The following is a 16,661-nucleotide window of genomic DNA, read 5'->3' as shown; positions in this document are numbered from 1 at the left end:
TGTTTCATCAGACCAGAGGACATTTCTCCAAAAAGTACGATCTTTGTCCCCATGTGCAGTTGCAAACCGTAGTCTGGCTTTTTTTATGGCGGTTTTGGAGGAGTGGCTTCTTCCATGCTGAGCAGCCTTTCAGGTTATGTCGATATAGGACTCGTTTTACTGTGGATATAGATACTTTTGTACCTGTTTCCTCCAGCATCTTCACAAGGTCCTTTGCTGTTGTTCTGGGATTGATTTGCACTTTTCGCACCAAAGTACGTTAATCTCTAGGAGACAGAACGCGTCTCCTTCCTGAGCGGTATGATGGCTGCGTGGTCCCATGGTGTTTATACTTGCGTACTATTGTTTGTACAGATGAACGTGGTACCTTCAGGTGTTTGGAAATTGCTCCCAAGGATGAACCAGACTTGTGGAGGTCTACCATTTTATTCTGAGGTCTTGGCTGATTTATTTTGATTTTCCCATGATGTCAAGCAAAGAGGCACTGATTTTGAAGGTAGGCCTTGAAATACATCTACAGGTACACCTCCTATTGACTCAAATGATGTCAATTAGCCTATCAGAAGCTTCTAAAGCCATGACATCATGTTCTGGAATTTTCCAAGCTGTTTAAATGCACAGTCAACTTAGTGTATGTAAACTTCTGACCCACTGGAATTGTGATACAGTGAATTATAAGTTAAATAATCTGTCTGTAAACAATTGTTGGAAAAATTACTTGTGTCATGCACAAAGTAGATGTCCTAACCTGACTTGCCAAAACTATAGTTTGTTAACAAGAAATTTGTGGAGTGGTTGAAAAACGAGTTTTAATGACTCCAAACTAAGTGTATGTAAACTTCCAACTTCAACTGTACACACCACACATGCACAGGCCAGTTCTGCTCTGCTACATATTTCTGTCTTTCCAAGTGCAGGGCAAAGCTCAACATTTGAGGCAAAACTCTCCTATCAATCTTAAAATGTCAAGCTGTGGAGGCAACTTCAGCAGAGAAAATAATACACTGACTTCATTATGAGTAACAACGAGACTAGAAAATAAGATTTTAGTAGTATTATTTTACTAAAGGGCTGATAAATGATTTAATCAACAACATTCTATGGGCAGATATCGGTATACATTTTAATGAATTCAACAAGAAAATATATCATCCGGCTTTATGTACATTAATATCATTAAAAGTGCATGAAATGTACACTACACAGTATAGAGGTCAGAATCAGACCATGTACTTTAAACTAAATCCGGACACACTGTAGCAGTGGGAGGACTCCTCCTCTCCTGATACTCTTTGCTTCCCTCCCAGACCAGACGGGTTCAGCAGGCAGCACAGCGGTGACTGTCATACATCTTCCCTCATGAGAATGAAGGAGGAGTCCCTCCCAAGCTCACAGGCTCACTCTTTATCTGGAATCGCAGCACAACATCTTGTGAATCGCACAGACAAGCAGACGCTGCTAGTTATCATAGAGTGCAAAAATGAATTGGTATTAATGGAGCCAAATTGATAACGGAGTCTCCACAACTCTCATAACAAAGCCTGCTCCAGACACTCTGTCCTTGACCAGGGCTTGATTCAAACAAGACCCCTCCACAGGCCCCGTCAGAGCCGAGCAGTAGGCCTGAGACTCGCCAGTCTGCAGGGATCACAAACACACACACAGTCACACGTACACACAGCAGGGCAGGAGGTGGAGGAGGAACGGTCTCTGACCCCACATGCCTGCAAATAAAACGAACTCTCTGGCAAATGCAGGTCCATGATTACGCATGAATGCCTTTGTTGAGAGGTATAGGAGTAGAAACACAGCTATCATTGTACTTCTTTCTTTCAACTGTACCTTCAGTACACTGTATACTGTACACTGTACAGTCGTGGTCAAAAGTTTTGAGAATGACAAGTATTGGTCTTCACAAAGTTTGCTGCTTCAGTGTTTTTAGATATTTTGGTCAGATGTTACTATGGTATACTGAAGTATAATTACAAGCATTCCATAAGTGGCAAAGGCTTTTATTGACAATTATATTAAGTTTATGCAAAGTGTCAATATTTGCAGTGTTGACCATTCTTTTTCAAGACCTCTGCAATCCGCCCTGGCATGCTGTCAATTAACTTCTGGGCCACATCCTGACTGATGGCAGCCAATTCTTGCATAATCAATGCTTGGAGTTTGTGGGTTTTTGTTTGTCCACCCGCCTCTTGAGGATTGACCACAAATTCTCAATGGGATTAAGGTCTGGGGAGTTTCCTGGCCATGGACCCAAAATGTCGATGTTTTGTTCCCCGAGCCACTTAGTTATCACTTTTGCCTTATGGCAAGGTGCTCCATCATGCTGGAAAAGGCATTGTTCGTCACCAAACTGTTCTTGGATGGTTGTGAGAAGTTGCTCTTGAAGGATGTGTTGGTACCATTCTTTATTCATGCTGTGTTCTTAGGACAAATTGTGAGTGAGCCCACTCCCTTGGCTGAGAAGCAACCCCACATATGAATGGTCTCAGGATGCTTTACTGTTGGCATGACACAGGACTGATGGTAGCGCTCACCTTGTCTTCTCCGGACAAGCTTTTTTCCGGATGCCCCAAACAATCGGAAAGGGGATTCATCAGAGAAAATGCCTTTACCCCAGTCCTCAGCAGTCCAATCCCTGTACCTTTTAAAGAATATCAGTCTGTCCCTGATGTTTTTCCTGGAGAGAAGTGGCTTCCTCGCTGCCCTTCTTGACACCAGGCCATCCTCCAAAAAAGTATTCACTGGTGGTGCCCCGATCCCACAGCTGAATCAACTTTAGGAGACGATCCTGGCGCTTGCTGGACTTTCTTGGGCGCCCTGAAGCCTTCTTCACAACAATTGAACCTCTCTCCTTGAAGTTCTTGATGATCCGATAAATGGTTGATTTAGGTGCAATCTTACTAGCAGCAATATCATTGCCTGTGAAGCCCTTTTTGTGCAAAGCAATGATGACGGCACGTGTATCCTTGCAGGTAACCTTGGTTAACAGAGGAAGAACAATGATTTCAAGCACCACCCTCCTTTTAAAGCTTACAGTCTGTTATTCTAACTCAATCAGCATGACAGAGTGATCTCCAGCCTTGTCCTCGTCAACACTCTCACCTGTGTTAACGAGAGAATCACTGACATGATGTCAGCTGGTCCTTTTGTGGCAGGGCTGAAATGCAGTGGAAATGTTTTTGGGGGATTAAATTCATTTTCATGGCAAAGAGGGACTTATTTTCAATTAATTGCAATTCATCTGATCACTCTTCATAACATTCTGGAGTATATGCAAATTGCCATCATAAAATCTGAGGCAGCAGACTGTGAAAATTAATATTTGTGTCATTCTCAAAACTTTTTACCACGACTGTACAGTACATTCAAATGGATATTCTCAATCCATATCACAACAGAGTGTATTATCTGCTCGTAAGACATTCACACTCATACCCGTATACGGGTTAAAAATGGCAGATTTTGACACTGATAAACACCAGTGGCTGTACAGTAACATGCTATACATGACATCAGAGCTCAGATTCTCCACTTTACAGCGCTGTATGGGATTTAACTGACAGCAGTTCTAAATGTGAGCACCAAGCACAATGAGAAGATGCCCCCATCCCTCCCACTAATTGGGCTACTTTTACAAATGTTTTGTTTGTGTGTGGGGAAAGCTGTAAATCAAGGGTAGTCGATGTGTTTTGAAAGCTGAGACGTTGAGGATTATAATAAATAGCGCTTTGATGTCATACAAGCAAACCACTTCACATTTCCATATTATAATATTCATGTAATTTACAGTAACAAACGTTTATGATCGCTATGTTTGATGTACAGTTACAAGGATGACATGGCGTCATACCCTGGGTTGTTCTGAACAGAATGAGCTTGTTTGTCATATTGTGAAGGAAATGCACTCATGACTCCATTCTATGCACACCTAAATTACTATCTGTTTCTCTGAAGTGCCTTAAGAAAGCCTAACACTGTAAGATCATGTTTGATAACAGCTAGTCATGTTGGCAATGGAATAAGATTTCAAATGATGCCCACCTGACTCAGATTGCTATTTATAATGGACAATTTTGGATTGCATAAACAACAACAATAAATGTGTGATGTTGGGGATGCTGGGCTGTGTTCCAAACAAAACAACTACAAGTGTGCTTGCTTCAGTTCCTCAATGGCACAGCTAGATCTCAGAAAAGTACCTTATTGAAATTACTTGGGAACTGTGCACACTTTGGAGAGGTGTGTGGCCACTTGGAGACACCAGTTAGATCTCTCACTCAAACCCATGGCATTGTTTTGTCTTATGGTGCACCTACCTCAAACTTACCATGAATATTCTTATTATGTTAATGAATGTATCCAGAGTATTTTCAGATTTCATTATCAACAAATGCTGCAAATGGAACAAAATGCACATAAAATCAACAGTGTAATGTTTTGGATTCAGTCTTGTGTCAGGTGAACTTTGGTCTAATAATTTTCAATTAATCTCCAAACTGTTCCATTTCAATTGTTACCATGGTTATGCATATGCTTTTCATATTTCTTTTGTAAGAAACATTTAAATTCAGACCTATCCTTATAGGCCAATTCCCATGAGTGTAAAGGGTTAATATCAGTAGTTGAAAAAGTACTAAATTGTCATACTTGAGTAAAAGTAAAGATACCTTAACAGAAGATTACTCAATTAAAAGTGAGTCAGCCAGTAAAATACTACTTGAGTAAAAGTCTAAAAGTATCTGGTTTTTAATGTACTTAAGTACAGTGGTCAAAAAAGAACTAATTTGTCATACTTGAGTAAAAGTTAAAAGTTAAAGTAAATGCTATAGTGAGTCTTTATTGATAGGTGCGTGAATTGGACCATATTGCTGTCCTGACTGAGCATACGAAATGTAACAAGTACTTTTGGGTGTCAGGGAAAATGTATGGGAGTAAAACGTACATATGTTCTTTAGGATTGTAGTGGAGGAAGTACTATTTTTCAAAATTATAAATAATAAAATAAAGTACAGATACCCCAAAAAACGACTTAAGTAGTACTTCAAAGTAGTTTTTTATTACTTACTTTACACCACTGGTTAATCTTTTTTATTACATAAAATAAATTCCCATTTCCATTCTCATATCCTCCTATCCTCCTTCACTGGTGCTTTACTTGACTGTGCCGGACCTAACATCATAAGAGCATAAATCGTCCACCTAGACATGTGTACACTAGGCATAGGCGTATCCAGATTTTCATACCGACCTTGTGCCATCCCGGGACACTCGGTAATACTGGCACTGAACACAAGGGGAGCTATTTTCAATCCGAAGGTTAGCAATGCTAACAAGTACATCTAGAATTCGATAGTGAATGCTAGCTAAATGCTAACGTACTCAAGCAAACATTTTATACAGTCTCTGACAAACTATTTGCAGGACAGACATCCCAGCTCATAAAGTTATACAAGTAACTCAAAAATGCTACTCACAGTTTGCTGCACGAACAAATCCAATATTAGACAGCAAGGCTCTTGATCAAGGAGTGGATTCTCTGCTGTTACCAAGAGGAGCTTGATTGCAAGAAGCTAACCACTTACATTTACATTTTAGTCATTTAGCAGATGCTCTTATCCAGAGCGACTTATAGTTAGTGCATTCATCTTAAGATAGCTAGGTGGGACAACCACATATCTTTGTCCTCAATTCCTCAATCAAGTAGCTACCCCCAAATGCACAACTAAAGAGCATTTAGCACATTTTAGACAGTTAACTGAATAGTTATTAGAGATCTAGCTGGCAAACATTTAGTTGTGAATTCCATTCTGTAACTAGATCACCTGGTGTGTGCTACACAACAGTGAGTAACTCACAAGGCTCCGTGACTGGGGACTACTGGTAAGTTTCATAATGTAAAATAATGTGATAGGTGAAGTGAAACGCTATCTGCTTTATCTCCTAACGTATTGCACAAGTTGACCGCAGGTATTTACTTAAAAAGTAGCTACAAATATTTAAATGTATAAAAACCGTATAAGAAATAGTTTCAATGGTATTGACGGTGTTGAATTGAATACCCTGGTATACTGCCCAAGCCTAACGTACACAAGGTATACGTTCCTTATGATATGACACAGTGATAGCTCCAGACTGGTAGCAGACATTCAGATTGCAGAACTGAACACTAACACTCTCTGGAAGCAGGGTGTCTGTCTGTCTGTCTATCTGTGTGTGTCTGTCTGGTGATGGGCCAAGCAGAGTGTCCAGTCTTTCCACTCTACCAGTTTGGTACACCTAAAAGACTCACCAGAATACATGTGGACATCCACTTAACTAAGATTCTATGGTGCCCGTTATTGTATGAAATCTAAGTTGCCTCTGAGAATGATTGAAATCAATATTATGCACTTTCTACTGGCTATAACATAATGACATGCATGTTATTATGATCGTTTTGCAATTATAATAATGAACAATTTGATTGCAACGTAACCACCAATATCTCACAAATAAGCTGTCACACATTACAAAATATCACAACATATGACAGGCCTGCAAGTAGCTGTCATGGGACAATTTGGTTGAAGTTCTTTTCCAAAAGTAGGCTCTGCACAACCGCGTTCCCTACCACACAAACAACCATAGCGTCTACCTTGCATACCTTGCCAAGCCTTGTATGGATTAAAGGGCTTTGTGCTAATTTATTGAAGGCCATTGGTGCTGCAAAGACATGGTAGGAGCTATGTCCCTGGCATTGCCAATGGGATCTGACTTGAGGTCATGCTCCAAAGTGCACAAGTATTCTATTTCACAAGGTAGTCACAGTGAAAGTGGCTGTGATATGGCTGAGGGAGCAGGAGTAGTGTAGGACAGATACTGATTTACTTACTCCCCCTTATCACCACATCTGCCCTCATAATCACTGGCTGCCATTGGCCCATGTACCCTCTCTGTCTTTCTTAGTGACAACATTTTGCACATTCTATGCACAGAGTTAAATTTATTTATTTATTTTACCTTTATTTAACTAGGCAAGTCAATTAGGAACACATTCTTATTTACAATGACGGCCTACACCGGCCAAACCCGGACGACGCTGGGCCAATTGTGCGCCGCCCTATGGGACTCCCAATCACGGCCGGTTGTGATACAGCCTGGAATCAAACCAGGGGGTCTGTAGTGACGCCTCAAGCACTGAGATGCAGTGCCTTAGACTGCTGCGCCACTCGGGAGCCCACATAAGGTGAAAATGATAATTGAACAATTGTGATTAAACCTAAAATATGATATACTGTGTCAAACAGTCACTACACAGTATGTAACATATCCAAACATAAAATATTGTGTTTGATTATAATAATCAGTGATTAAAGTGTCTGCCCTACACAAACACAAGTGTATGTAAAATTCCAATAATTTAAACAACAACTTTAAACCCCCACAGGCATTCGGTATCTAAATAATACTTCATACAATATTAATGAATTCGCTTGAAGAACATTTTAATATTGAACAGTTGAATATTTAACATTGAATGTTAACAATGATGATAGAACTCAAACAATGTGTGGCCAAACTGGTTCCTCCCATAAAACATATGACAGAGAAGCAAACATGATATGGACAAGGGCAAATGATATACACAATAGACTTTCTTATGCAAATGCACCATGACACTGAAAACGCACGGTTGACAGGGGCTCAGGCAAACTGCTTTCTCACGACTGGAATAGCTTTTAAAGCCCATGTAAAACAAAGGCATGTCAAGCAAAGGGCCTCGGAAATAATTCAGAATGGGCATTCAGGCCAACCACAGTAAACTAAAACCTGGTCAATCATGCACAAGCACACTGGCTGCTCCAATTGCCACGGCAACTAGCACCAAGGCAGACACCACCACCACTAAGTCTAGCCCTGTCCCTATATCTTTTATCATTTAACACTACTGCCACCTTTTTGTGGGACAAAGTGTTTCAAAAACAGGGAAGTAAAGCGTTCGTTACTTTATCATTAAATCTGATGATATATAGACACTATAATCTGCGGCTTTAAATGTTGAGAGTAAGCAGTTTTGCCTGGAAACAGACTACCCTCAAAGACAGACTGGGGGATTCAAAAGACAGACCTTGGCACACCCATTTATGAGGCTAGGGGGGCTAGGGCAGTGATGTCACCGGTTTCTCAAGTGCTGGTGAAGATGGGTCGTGACCCTGCAACTGGGGGATTGTGACACATAAACAGCTGGCCAGTCTGACATAGTCCCTTTGTCTTGACAATGGCGAAGCTCAAAAGGCTGAGTGAAAGCCTGTCAGCCTAATCAGGTGCGAATGCAGCCCTCATCACTGTGTTACATAAGGAGCACATTGAGACAGGCTAACAAGGAGCAACACTGTTCAAGCCTGAGGTCACCAAGGTGTCATTCTACTTCTTCACAGCTGAGAAAGTATTTCGAAGTATTTCACTCTCGAAAATCAAAAGAGAATGACAAATCCATGCTAATCCCTTGGACTTTTTTAAACAATAGAGCGAGGGGTGCATTAGAGAATTGCAATCACTATCTAATTTTCCAGTGTAAATCCTGGGTCAAGTGGAAAGGGGATCGGGTATAAAGGGCTCATTTGAGACTGCCATATGAAGTGAAGAGTGACACTTTAATTTCTTTGGGGAAGATAATCAAGCTCTACAGGCATCTTATCAGACTATATACAGGAGAACAAACAACAATCTGATTACAGCCCCTTAGCAAATCACGAAGTATTCTAAATTGCACAATGGCGGGCGCCGGAGCAAACTGGAGAATGATAAATATATGCTGAAAGCAACTCATTAAAAGCTGAGGAGCGAGGTCTAATGCTGCTGATATTCTTCGGTTAGCTCTGTAATTTCAGGCTTTACCATGAGTCAGAGGTCTGAGTTGGGCTAACCCCCCTTTGCCTCTTCCCCTCCCCCAGCCAGAGATACCTAATGAGTGTAATTAACACCTGCAGGGAGCCAATCACCTCCAGGGAATGGGTCAACGAACGAGCCACAGCCAGCCTGACTTGACAGTCTCTGGGATAATGTATAGCAAAACTTTTCATTTTGATGTTCAGTCATTTCTTGAAGCATAACCATCATTTTTAGCTGGAAACATAATGAAGCTGGAAACATAATGAGTGCGCTCCCATTTTAGTAAATGGCACCGAGCATGGGGTCTGTAAACTCTCATATATCATACATTACAAATTAAACATTGGCTCAAATCAAATCTGAGCAGTACAACAATAACATTGCTCCTGACCTGTGATGAGAAAAGGAAAATGTTTTGATTCAAATCAAAATTAGATTAGTTTTGGTGTTACTTCATTAATTACAAATGCATTTCTGTAGATCACGAACAGCAAGAGCAGTTGTGTGACCATGTCGTATGTTTTTCCGCAGTGCAGGCTGAATTTAATTATTTTGTATCTGAATTGAATTTGTGTGTACAGAGCGCTCTGTGAACAGCGAAACATCAATTGCTGTGCACTCCGTGACAGCTCTGATTGTCCCACTTCGCATGCTATTCTCTGCTCTCATCGGAGATGCAGCATGTAAAATCTGACACCTCATTTGCATAGGGAGCAACACATTACATTATCTGGCATATTGAGACAAAGGATGTGAACCTTGCAGCTCCGCTTACAATATGGCATATGAAACGGGAGATTGCAGCAAACACAGTCTCATCTCGCTGTGAGGTTCTCAGATGGATTTAGAGCTCTCAATATGAAAAAATACAAAATCATTTAGTAGAATTGAAACAAGACCACTTTCTCTTGGTCACAGAGGGATGAGTCAGCAGGCATTTGAATGCCAAAATGCTCTGTCATCATTTATATGAAATTATGCCAATTTTGTACTGTCACTAAGTATGATCATATTTCAATAATTTCTAAACCCTATTCCCCCACTTTCGTTGAATAGCACTAAAAAAATCATACGATTTTTCATATATTTTTAAATATTTGCAGGGTTTTTTCTGGATCAAAAAGGGCCTTAGGTTGTGGACAGGGCAGGGGGCGTGGTAATGGGCACGGTCGGCCCGTTGACACAGCTGGATTTTAGAGGCCCTTCCCCTTGGCGGTGTAGAGACATTTTGGAATATTTAAGCCAAATCATTTACATTTTTTATTTGGGGGGGGGGGTGAATCACATTCTTGGTGTGCAAAGCTGTCATTAAGGCAAAAGGTCGCTACTTTGAAGAATCTCAAATATAAAATATATTTTGATTTGTTTAACACTTTTTTGGTTACTACATGATTCCATATGTGTTATTTCATAGTTTTGATGTCTTCACTAATGTAACAAAATGTGGAAAAGTCAAGGGGTCTGAATACTTTCCGAATGCAGTGTATATATTTTAAAAGTTAATTTGTGGAATTTCTTTCCTTCTTAATGCGTTTGAGCCAATCAGTTGTGTTGTGACAAGGTAGGGTTGGTATACAGAAGATAGCCCTATTTGGTAAAATACCATATTATGGCAAGAACAGCTCAAATAAGCAAAGAGAAACGACAGTCCATCATTACTTTAAGACATGAAGGTCAGTCAACCCGGAAAATTTCAAGAACTTTGAAAGTTTCTTCAAGTGCAGTCGCAAAAACCATCAAGCGCTATGATGAAACTGGCTCTCATGAGGACCGCCACAGGAAAGGAAGACCCAAAGTTAACTCTGCTACAGAGGATAAGTTCATTTGAATTACCAGCCTCAGAAATCGGCAATTAATTGCACCTCAGATTGCAGCCCAAATAAATGCTTCACAGAGTTCAAGTAACAGACACATCTCAACATCAACTGTCCAGAGGGGACTGCGTGAATCAGGCCTTCATGGTCGAATTGCTGGAAAGAAACCACTGCTAAAGGACACCAATAATAAGACGAGACTTGCTTGGGCCAAGAAACACAAGCAATGGAGATTAGACCAGTGGAAATATGTCCTTTGGTCTGATGAGTCCAAATTTGAGGTTTTTGGTTCCAACCGCAGTGTCTTTGTGAGACGCAGAGTAGGTGAACGGATGATCTCTGCATGTGTGGTTCCCACCGTGAAGCATGGAGGAGGAGGTTTGATGGTGTGGGGGTGCTTTGCTGGTGACACTGTCTGTGATTTACTTAGAATTCAAGGCACACTTAACCAGCATGGCTACCACAGCATTCTGCAGCAATACACCATCCCATCAGGTTTGCGCTTAGTGGGACTATCATTTGTTTTTCAACAGGACAATAACCCAAAACACACCTCCAGGCTGTGTAAGGGCTATTTTACCAAGATGGAGAGTGATGGAGTGCTGCATCAGATGACCTGGCCTCCACAATCACCCGGTCCCAACCCAATTGAGATGGTTTGGGATGAGTTGGACCGCAGAGTGAAGGAAAGCAGCCAACAAGTGCTCAGCATATGTGGGAACTCCTTCAAGACTGTTGGAAAAGCATTCCAGGTGAAGCTGGTTGCGAGAATGTAAAGAGTCCACAAAGCTGTCATCAAGGCAGGGTGGCTATTTGAATAATCTAAAATCTAAAATATATTTTGATTTGTTTAACACTTTTTTGGTTACTACATGATTCAATATGTGTTATTTCATAGTTTTGATGTCTTCAATATTATTCTACAATGTAGAAAATAGTAAAAATAAAGAAAAACCCTTGAATGAGTACGCGTGTCCAAACTTTTGACTGGTACTGTATATATATATATATATATTTAAAAATCTTGCATATCGTAATTTATTTACACAATTAACGAATAATATGCATCATAATGTTGGCAGTTCATACGAAGGATTGTTACCTATAACCAGGATTGGCATTTCAAAAATGTAATGTTTGGCAAGCAATTATTATTTAGGCAAACAATTATTGTGATTCATCCTGTATTGTCCCCAACATCATTACCCCATAGCAACAGATCTGGGATACATACAGTAAACACACCACCCTTTCCCCACAAACAACCACAAGCTCAGATGTTGTTCCATCCCCGAGTCCAACTCAAGAGAAGACTTGATGTGCGAATGCATATACAGTTGTAGCTGTTTGAGAAGGCATGCAAAATTTAGCAAGAGATTTGATTAACCAATGTCAAGTCCTAGCTGATGGCACTCAGATACACCCCCCTATCCTGAAACACACACACACACTGGTCCCCCGTTGTGACCATTTCCCGAAGCATCTCTTGCAGTCAGACCTTTTGACTCTTTTGTGCCACCAGGGCCACAATAATTTGCCCCCTCTCTGATTGTCCAAGTGTGCCAATTTCCTGCAATTCTACACATTTCTCCATGGAGCGGAGAGAAATTGTTTCAGTTTTAAAGCGAACTTCCTGCAATTCTACACATTTTTCCATGGAGCTGAGAGAACATTTTGCAGTTTTAAAGCACTTTTTCTGCAATTCTATGCCTTTTGCCATGGCTAATGCCATGTTCTTTTACTCAAACAAATTAATTGTTTTTGGATTATTCTTTTTATAACAGTGTTACCCAAGCATGCACTGAATAATTATTCACTCAAGCACAGGAACTCCATGTGATGAGAACAAGCAGAACAAAGCAGAGCCAGGGTCCAGTGAGGAGTGAACGCTGATCCAGTGCCAGCTCTCTTCTCCCCCACATTCACCTCCTTTACAGTCAACACTCTCTACCACGCTCTATGGCTTCGTCCCAAATGGCAACCTATTCCCTATGAAGTGCACAACTTTTGACCAGGGCCCATAGAGCTGGTCAAAAGTAGTGCACTTCATAGGGAATATGATGCCATTTGGGATGCAAACCATGGCAGGGTGAAGAACAGCATGCGTGGCAGTGTGGCGATACAACACCACCACATAGGCCTACATAAATACTGGGTCACCACCCTTGTCTGAGCTCTTTGGTTGTACACGTTGTACCATTAGAACAAGTGTGTTGTTCATTGTAACGCTATTGCTGATGCAGAATCTAGGTACAAAGTCAGGATCTCACAATCACATGTTCTTCGGATTCTCTGTAGTGTGCTGAAGAAGAATTCTAATTTCCTAATTTCTCCTCATTTGCATACTCACACAACTGGTTCTGCGTCCTCACGCCCTACAGTTTTAGACGCTTAGCTCATGCCAAGCATGACCGAGTTATGCGAGAATTTGAATTTACACGTGTCTTGCGGCTTGTTTTTTATCTGGCAGTGTCATCCCTTTTAGAATCACATGTAATGCCTGAGGTTTTCACTGGAAAACATTACAGGGGGGCATTGTATTTTCTATATGTCTGTGTAAAATAAAATAAAATATCTGCTCACCTGAGTTGCGCCACTTTTGGTCCAGGGTAATAAACAATCGGAGACAAGTGATGAGACGGTTGAGGGAATGAGTTCTGGGAAAAGGCTTGGAACAGGGGCAGCCAGCAGAGACTCCTCTCCCTCTTTAATTTTCCTGGAGAGGGAAAGAATAAGTATATAAAACATTATACTGACAACCACGGAGCTTGACTCTTAACACAAACAATATGCTGTCTGTCGGTCAGTCTTTCCATCTGGAATGACGAGAGAGAGGCATTCATGGTAATGTCATTGCAATTATATATTAGATGGCTGGATGGCTGTCTGTCTGGAGCCTACAGCGAGTCATGGGATCTTCTTAGCCTCTACCTACACCCAAACTGAAGCGTGTGTATTGCCAGATTCTACTGTATACCTCCTAGCTATTGTTTGTGCCTTTGTTGTGAATAATATGTGTCTTCTGTACATTCGAGGGGATCAGTATGACTGAACAGTTGATACTTCCAGACAGACACAGACATGGCTGACCGACAGTGACACTGGCCATGTCTGTGACTGTGTTGCCCCCTCCCGCTCTCAGCCAGTCAGACGACACACCCAGCCGAGCGACAAACAGATCTTTGATGAGGCGATAGATAACACTGCACCCTCCACCTCACCAGTGAGCAGCTTAGAAAGAGCCCTTGGATCCTGGCTCTCTCTAAGTTACCATAAAGTCCATTAAACTTGACATTATTCAAGACAGTTTGGCTCCCGTCTATACATTATGTATAGGCTACACTCTGTAGAGCTGGGTCGCCCCGTTCATGCATAGTGAATCCACAACTGAAATACAGTGTAGGCCTATAATCCTTATGTTTATCTGACATGGGTTTCTGATAGTGTCTGTATGAGGGAGCGGTCATGATGGCCGTTATGCTGTTCACTTCACAAAACGCAGCCAGCGTGTCCATTTCATTCGTTCATATCAAAATCTAGCAGAAAAAGTAACCTTGTCCGTGTGGGAATGACCGGGCTGACAAAAGCATCACCACATTTTCCATTAGTATCATGAGAAGATATGAAATTGAGATTTAACACAGTTTATATGTGAAGGCATTTCACGGTAAAGTCTACACCTGTTGTCTTCGGCGCATTTGACAAATACATTTGATTTGAAGGCCTTGAATGGTAAAAGGTGGCTCACATTGACATTTCCTTACTGCTATGTAAACACACAACAGTTACTAAGTTACTAATTACAAGCAGCAAAGTAACAGGTGTTTGAGACGAGTCCAGTTCTTTCAGTGTATTATCAAAATTGGGTAAAACCATTCTCTCGCTGACAGTCGTGCGTTTACCGGTACAAAGTCTACAGCAAATGTTCAACTGGGACCTCTGTGCCCTGCTGCTGTGAATACAAAGGGTGTACTATTCCTCTGTAAGAGAGCACATTGTACGAGCTACTAATCACATATGTTAAAGATTAACTTTAAAGTAGTGACTTACAGTATAAACTAAGATAGATACGCTGAGGCTTTTGGAGGAAATGCAGGGATATATATTACTAACACATTTATGAGGTTTGTGTTTTAGACAGAAAAATGTGACAATAAATCATGCTCATTCACACCAGCCATTCCAAAGGAGAAATTAACCATACCTATTCCCCTGGCAGACAGCAGTCCTGGAGAGCTGGGCATTTGGTGGTTGTAAAGGAGCATGCAAAGGGATGAGGGATGGGCTGGAAAAGCCACTCACATTACCCTTCCCACTCCCAAAAATCTCTGCTTTCTCTCCGAGGCTGTCAGAGGTGTGTATGTCTTCCAGTGTGTTACTCATATCACTCATGGGGGCCGGCTATATCCAAGGCATCATCTGGAGCAGAGAAAAGAGACGAGCTGTTGGAATGGAGTGTACAGGCCAGTAGCAGAGCAGAGCACAGTGAGAGAGGGAGCAAGAGCTGGCTGGGATCCTCTGTCTGTTCACAGCACACACAAGCCTCTCTGCAAGGCTCATCTGCTGCCCATGAGACTGGCCCAGTGGGGCAAAATAAACCCTCCTACCAAAACATGATCTACCACAATAAAGTTATTTTTAACGCAATGGCTTGCAAATGAGCACTCGCTTTGACACAGTGGCGTATTAAAATGCATGCACCAAGTCTGTTTTTTCCCCCTGGTTTGGTTGTAGTTGTTAATTTTCCCTCTTTATTTCTTTGTTAGTTTTTTCTTTGTTTTTTTTCTCTCCCACTACCTGGAAAACAGACCTGCACACAAAGCACACTTACACAAAGGGTTGTTAGTTGTTGGTATGTAACTTAGCTCTGTAATGAGTCCTGGATGGCTACCAGACTGTAATACCAACTGTTCCTTTTGTCACAGACTTCGCACTGAGGTCCCAATTGCACTTTAAACTGAGCCCTGTGCTGGACTGGATGCATGTCGAAGTGGAGAGTATCCCAGACAGAGTGACTCAGCCATGATGTGGTGGACTGTGGTGTGGTAGGCTGTGTCATTCTGTGACAGCCAGCCAGGCATTATGTGGGGCGGTGGTTGACGTGATAACATCTATCTGAAAGGTAATGTGTAACAGAGACTGGGCTGTGGCTGAGAGGCTACTGTAGATAATGAATGCCTGCATGTGATTAAGGTAACATCTGGTCGCAGTACCAGTTTACTTAGCTTGCTGAAATCTAGATGACAGAACTTCTTCATTCCATACAAAACTTTGCAAATGTTTCTAACGCCAATGATGACTATTTCTACTTTATTAGTAAGTAGACATTGAACATTAATTTGTTGTTGGCTGCTGAGGGTGATTATTAATGTTATGTGCTTCAAAACTGAAAAGTGGCCATTACCTGTACAGGAGCAACTTTTCAAAGTGCTACTTAAATCGCAATTTTTTTTTATGGCAAATGCTATTAACCAATTTACTCCCATTGGTCACATTAGTGGAAATATGTTTGTACTTTACAGGCTCTAGAGAAGTTAAAGTTGTACTTATCAACAAATAAGTAATATATTATGCATTATTAAGGTGTCTAGTATGATTTAGATACGTTTTATATGATTTCTCTAATGGTCACAAGACAACAAGCATAAATCTCCAAGGTGTACTTTTACAGACATACTGTATTTGGCACCAGAAGTCTGTATTCAACAGCTTAAAAAACAAATACATTATTGACATTTTTTTATATTTTCACATTTACATTTTATTGTAAATTTTCTTTCTAAATATAATGTTTAAAGGGTTTAGTTTACATATGTGCCTTCCATTTTCAATACATTGAATCCATGATGCTGGTGGTATATGAACATATCTTAGCGGTCACATTTGTGACCAATGGGAAAATACAGTGGCTCTAACATATTAATCATAGCGGATTCTTAATTTTTTCAGTAGATTGAAGTTGAG

General features: G+C 41.0%; 1 protein-coding gene across 4 annotated transcripts in view; it reads right to left on the bottom strand.

The window, feature by feature from the left end:
- grb14 (growth factor receptor-bound protein 14) overlaps positions 1-16,661 on the bottom strand; it is a 48,548-nt gene that overhangs the window by 22,978 nt on the left and 8,909 nt on the right. The window contains exons 1-3 of one of the 4 annotated variants that reach the window (XM_041864782.2): positions 15,529-15,759; positions 14,902-15,116; positions 13,281-13,413 (exon numbers count right to left, since the gene is read on the bottom strand). In XM_041864782.2, the coding sequence (XP_041720716.1) occupies positions 13,281-13,413; positions 14,902-15,089 (321 nt within the window). In that variant the 5' untranslated portion in view covers positions 15,090-15,116; positions 15,529-15,759. Of the gene's footprint in view, positions 1-13,280; positions 13,414-14,901; positions 15,762-16,661 lie in introns of those variants that run through there. The other 3 variants (XM_041864790.1, XM_041864809.2, XM_041864798.2) reach the window with 3 other exon arrangements.

This window comes from Coregonus clupeaformis, chromosome 4 (assembly GCF_020615455.1).
Source record: "Coregonus clupeaformis isolate EN_2021a chromosome 4, ASM2061545v1, whole genome shotgun sequence".
In the NCBI taxonomy this organism is placed as follows: Eukaryota; Metazoa; Chordata; class Actinopteri; order Salmoniformes; family Salmonidae; genus Coregonus; species Coregonus clupeaformis.
The sequence above is the reverse complement of the archived record's forward strand: the minus strand, read 5'-3'. Positions and strand labels throughout refer to the sequence as shown.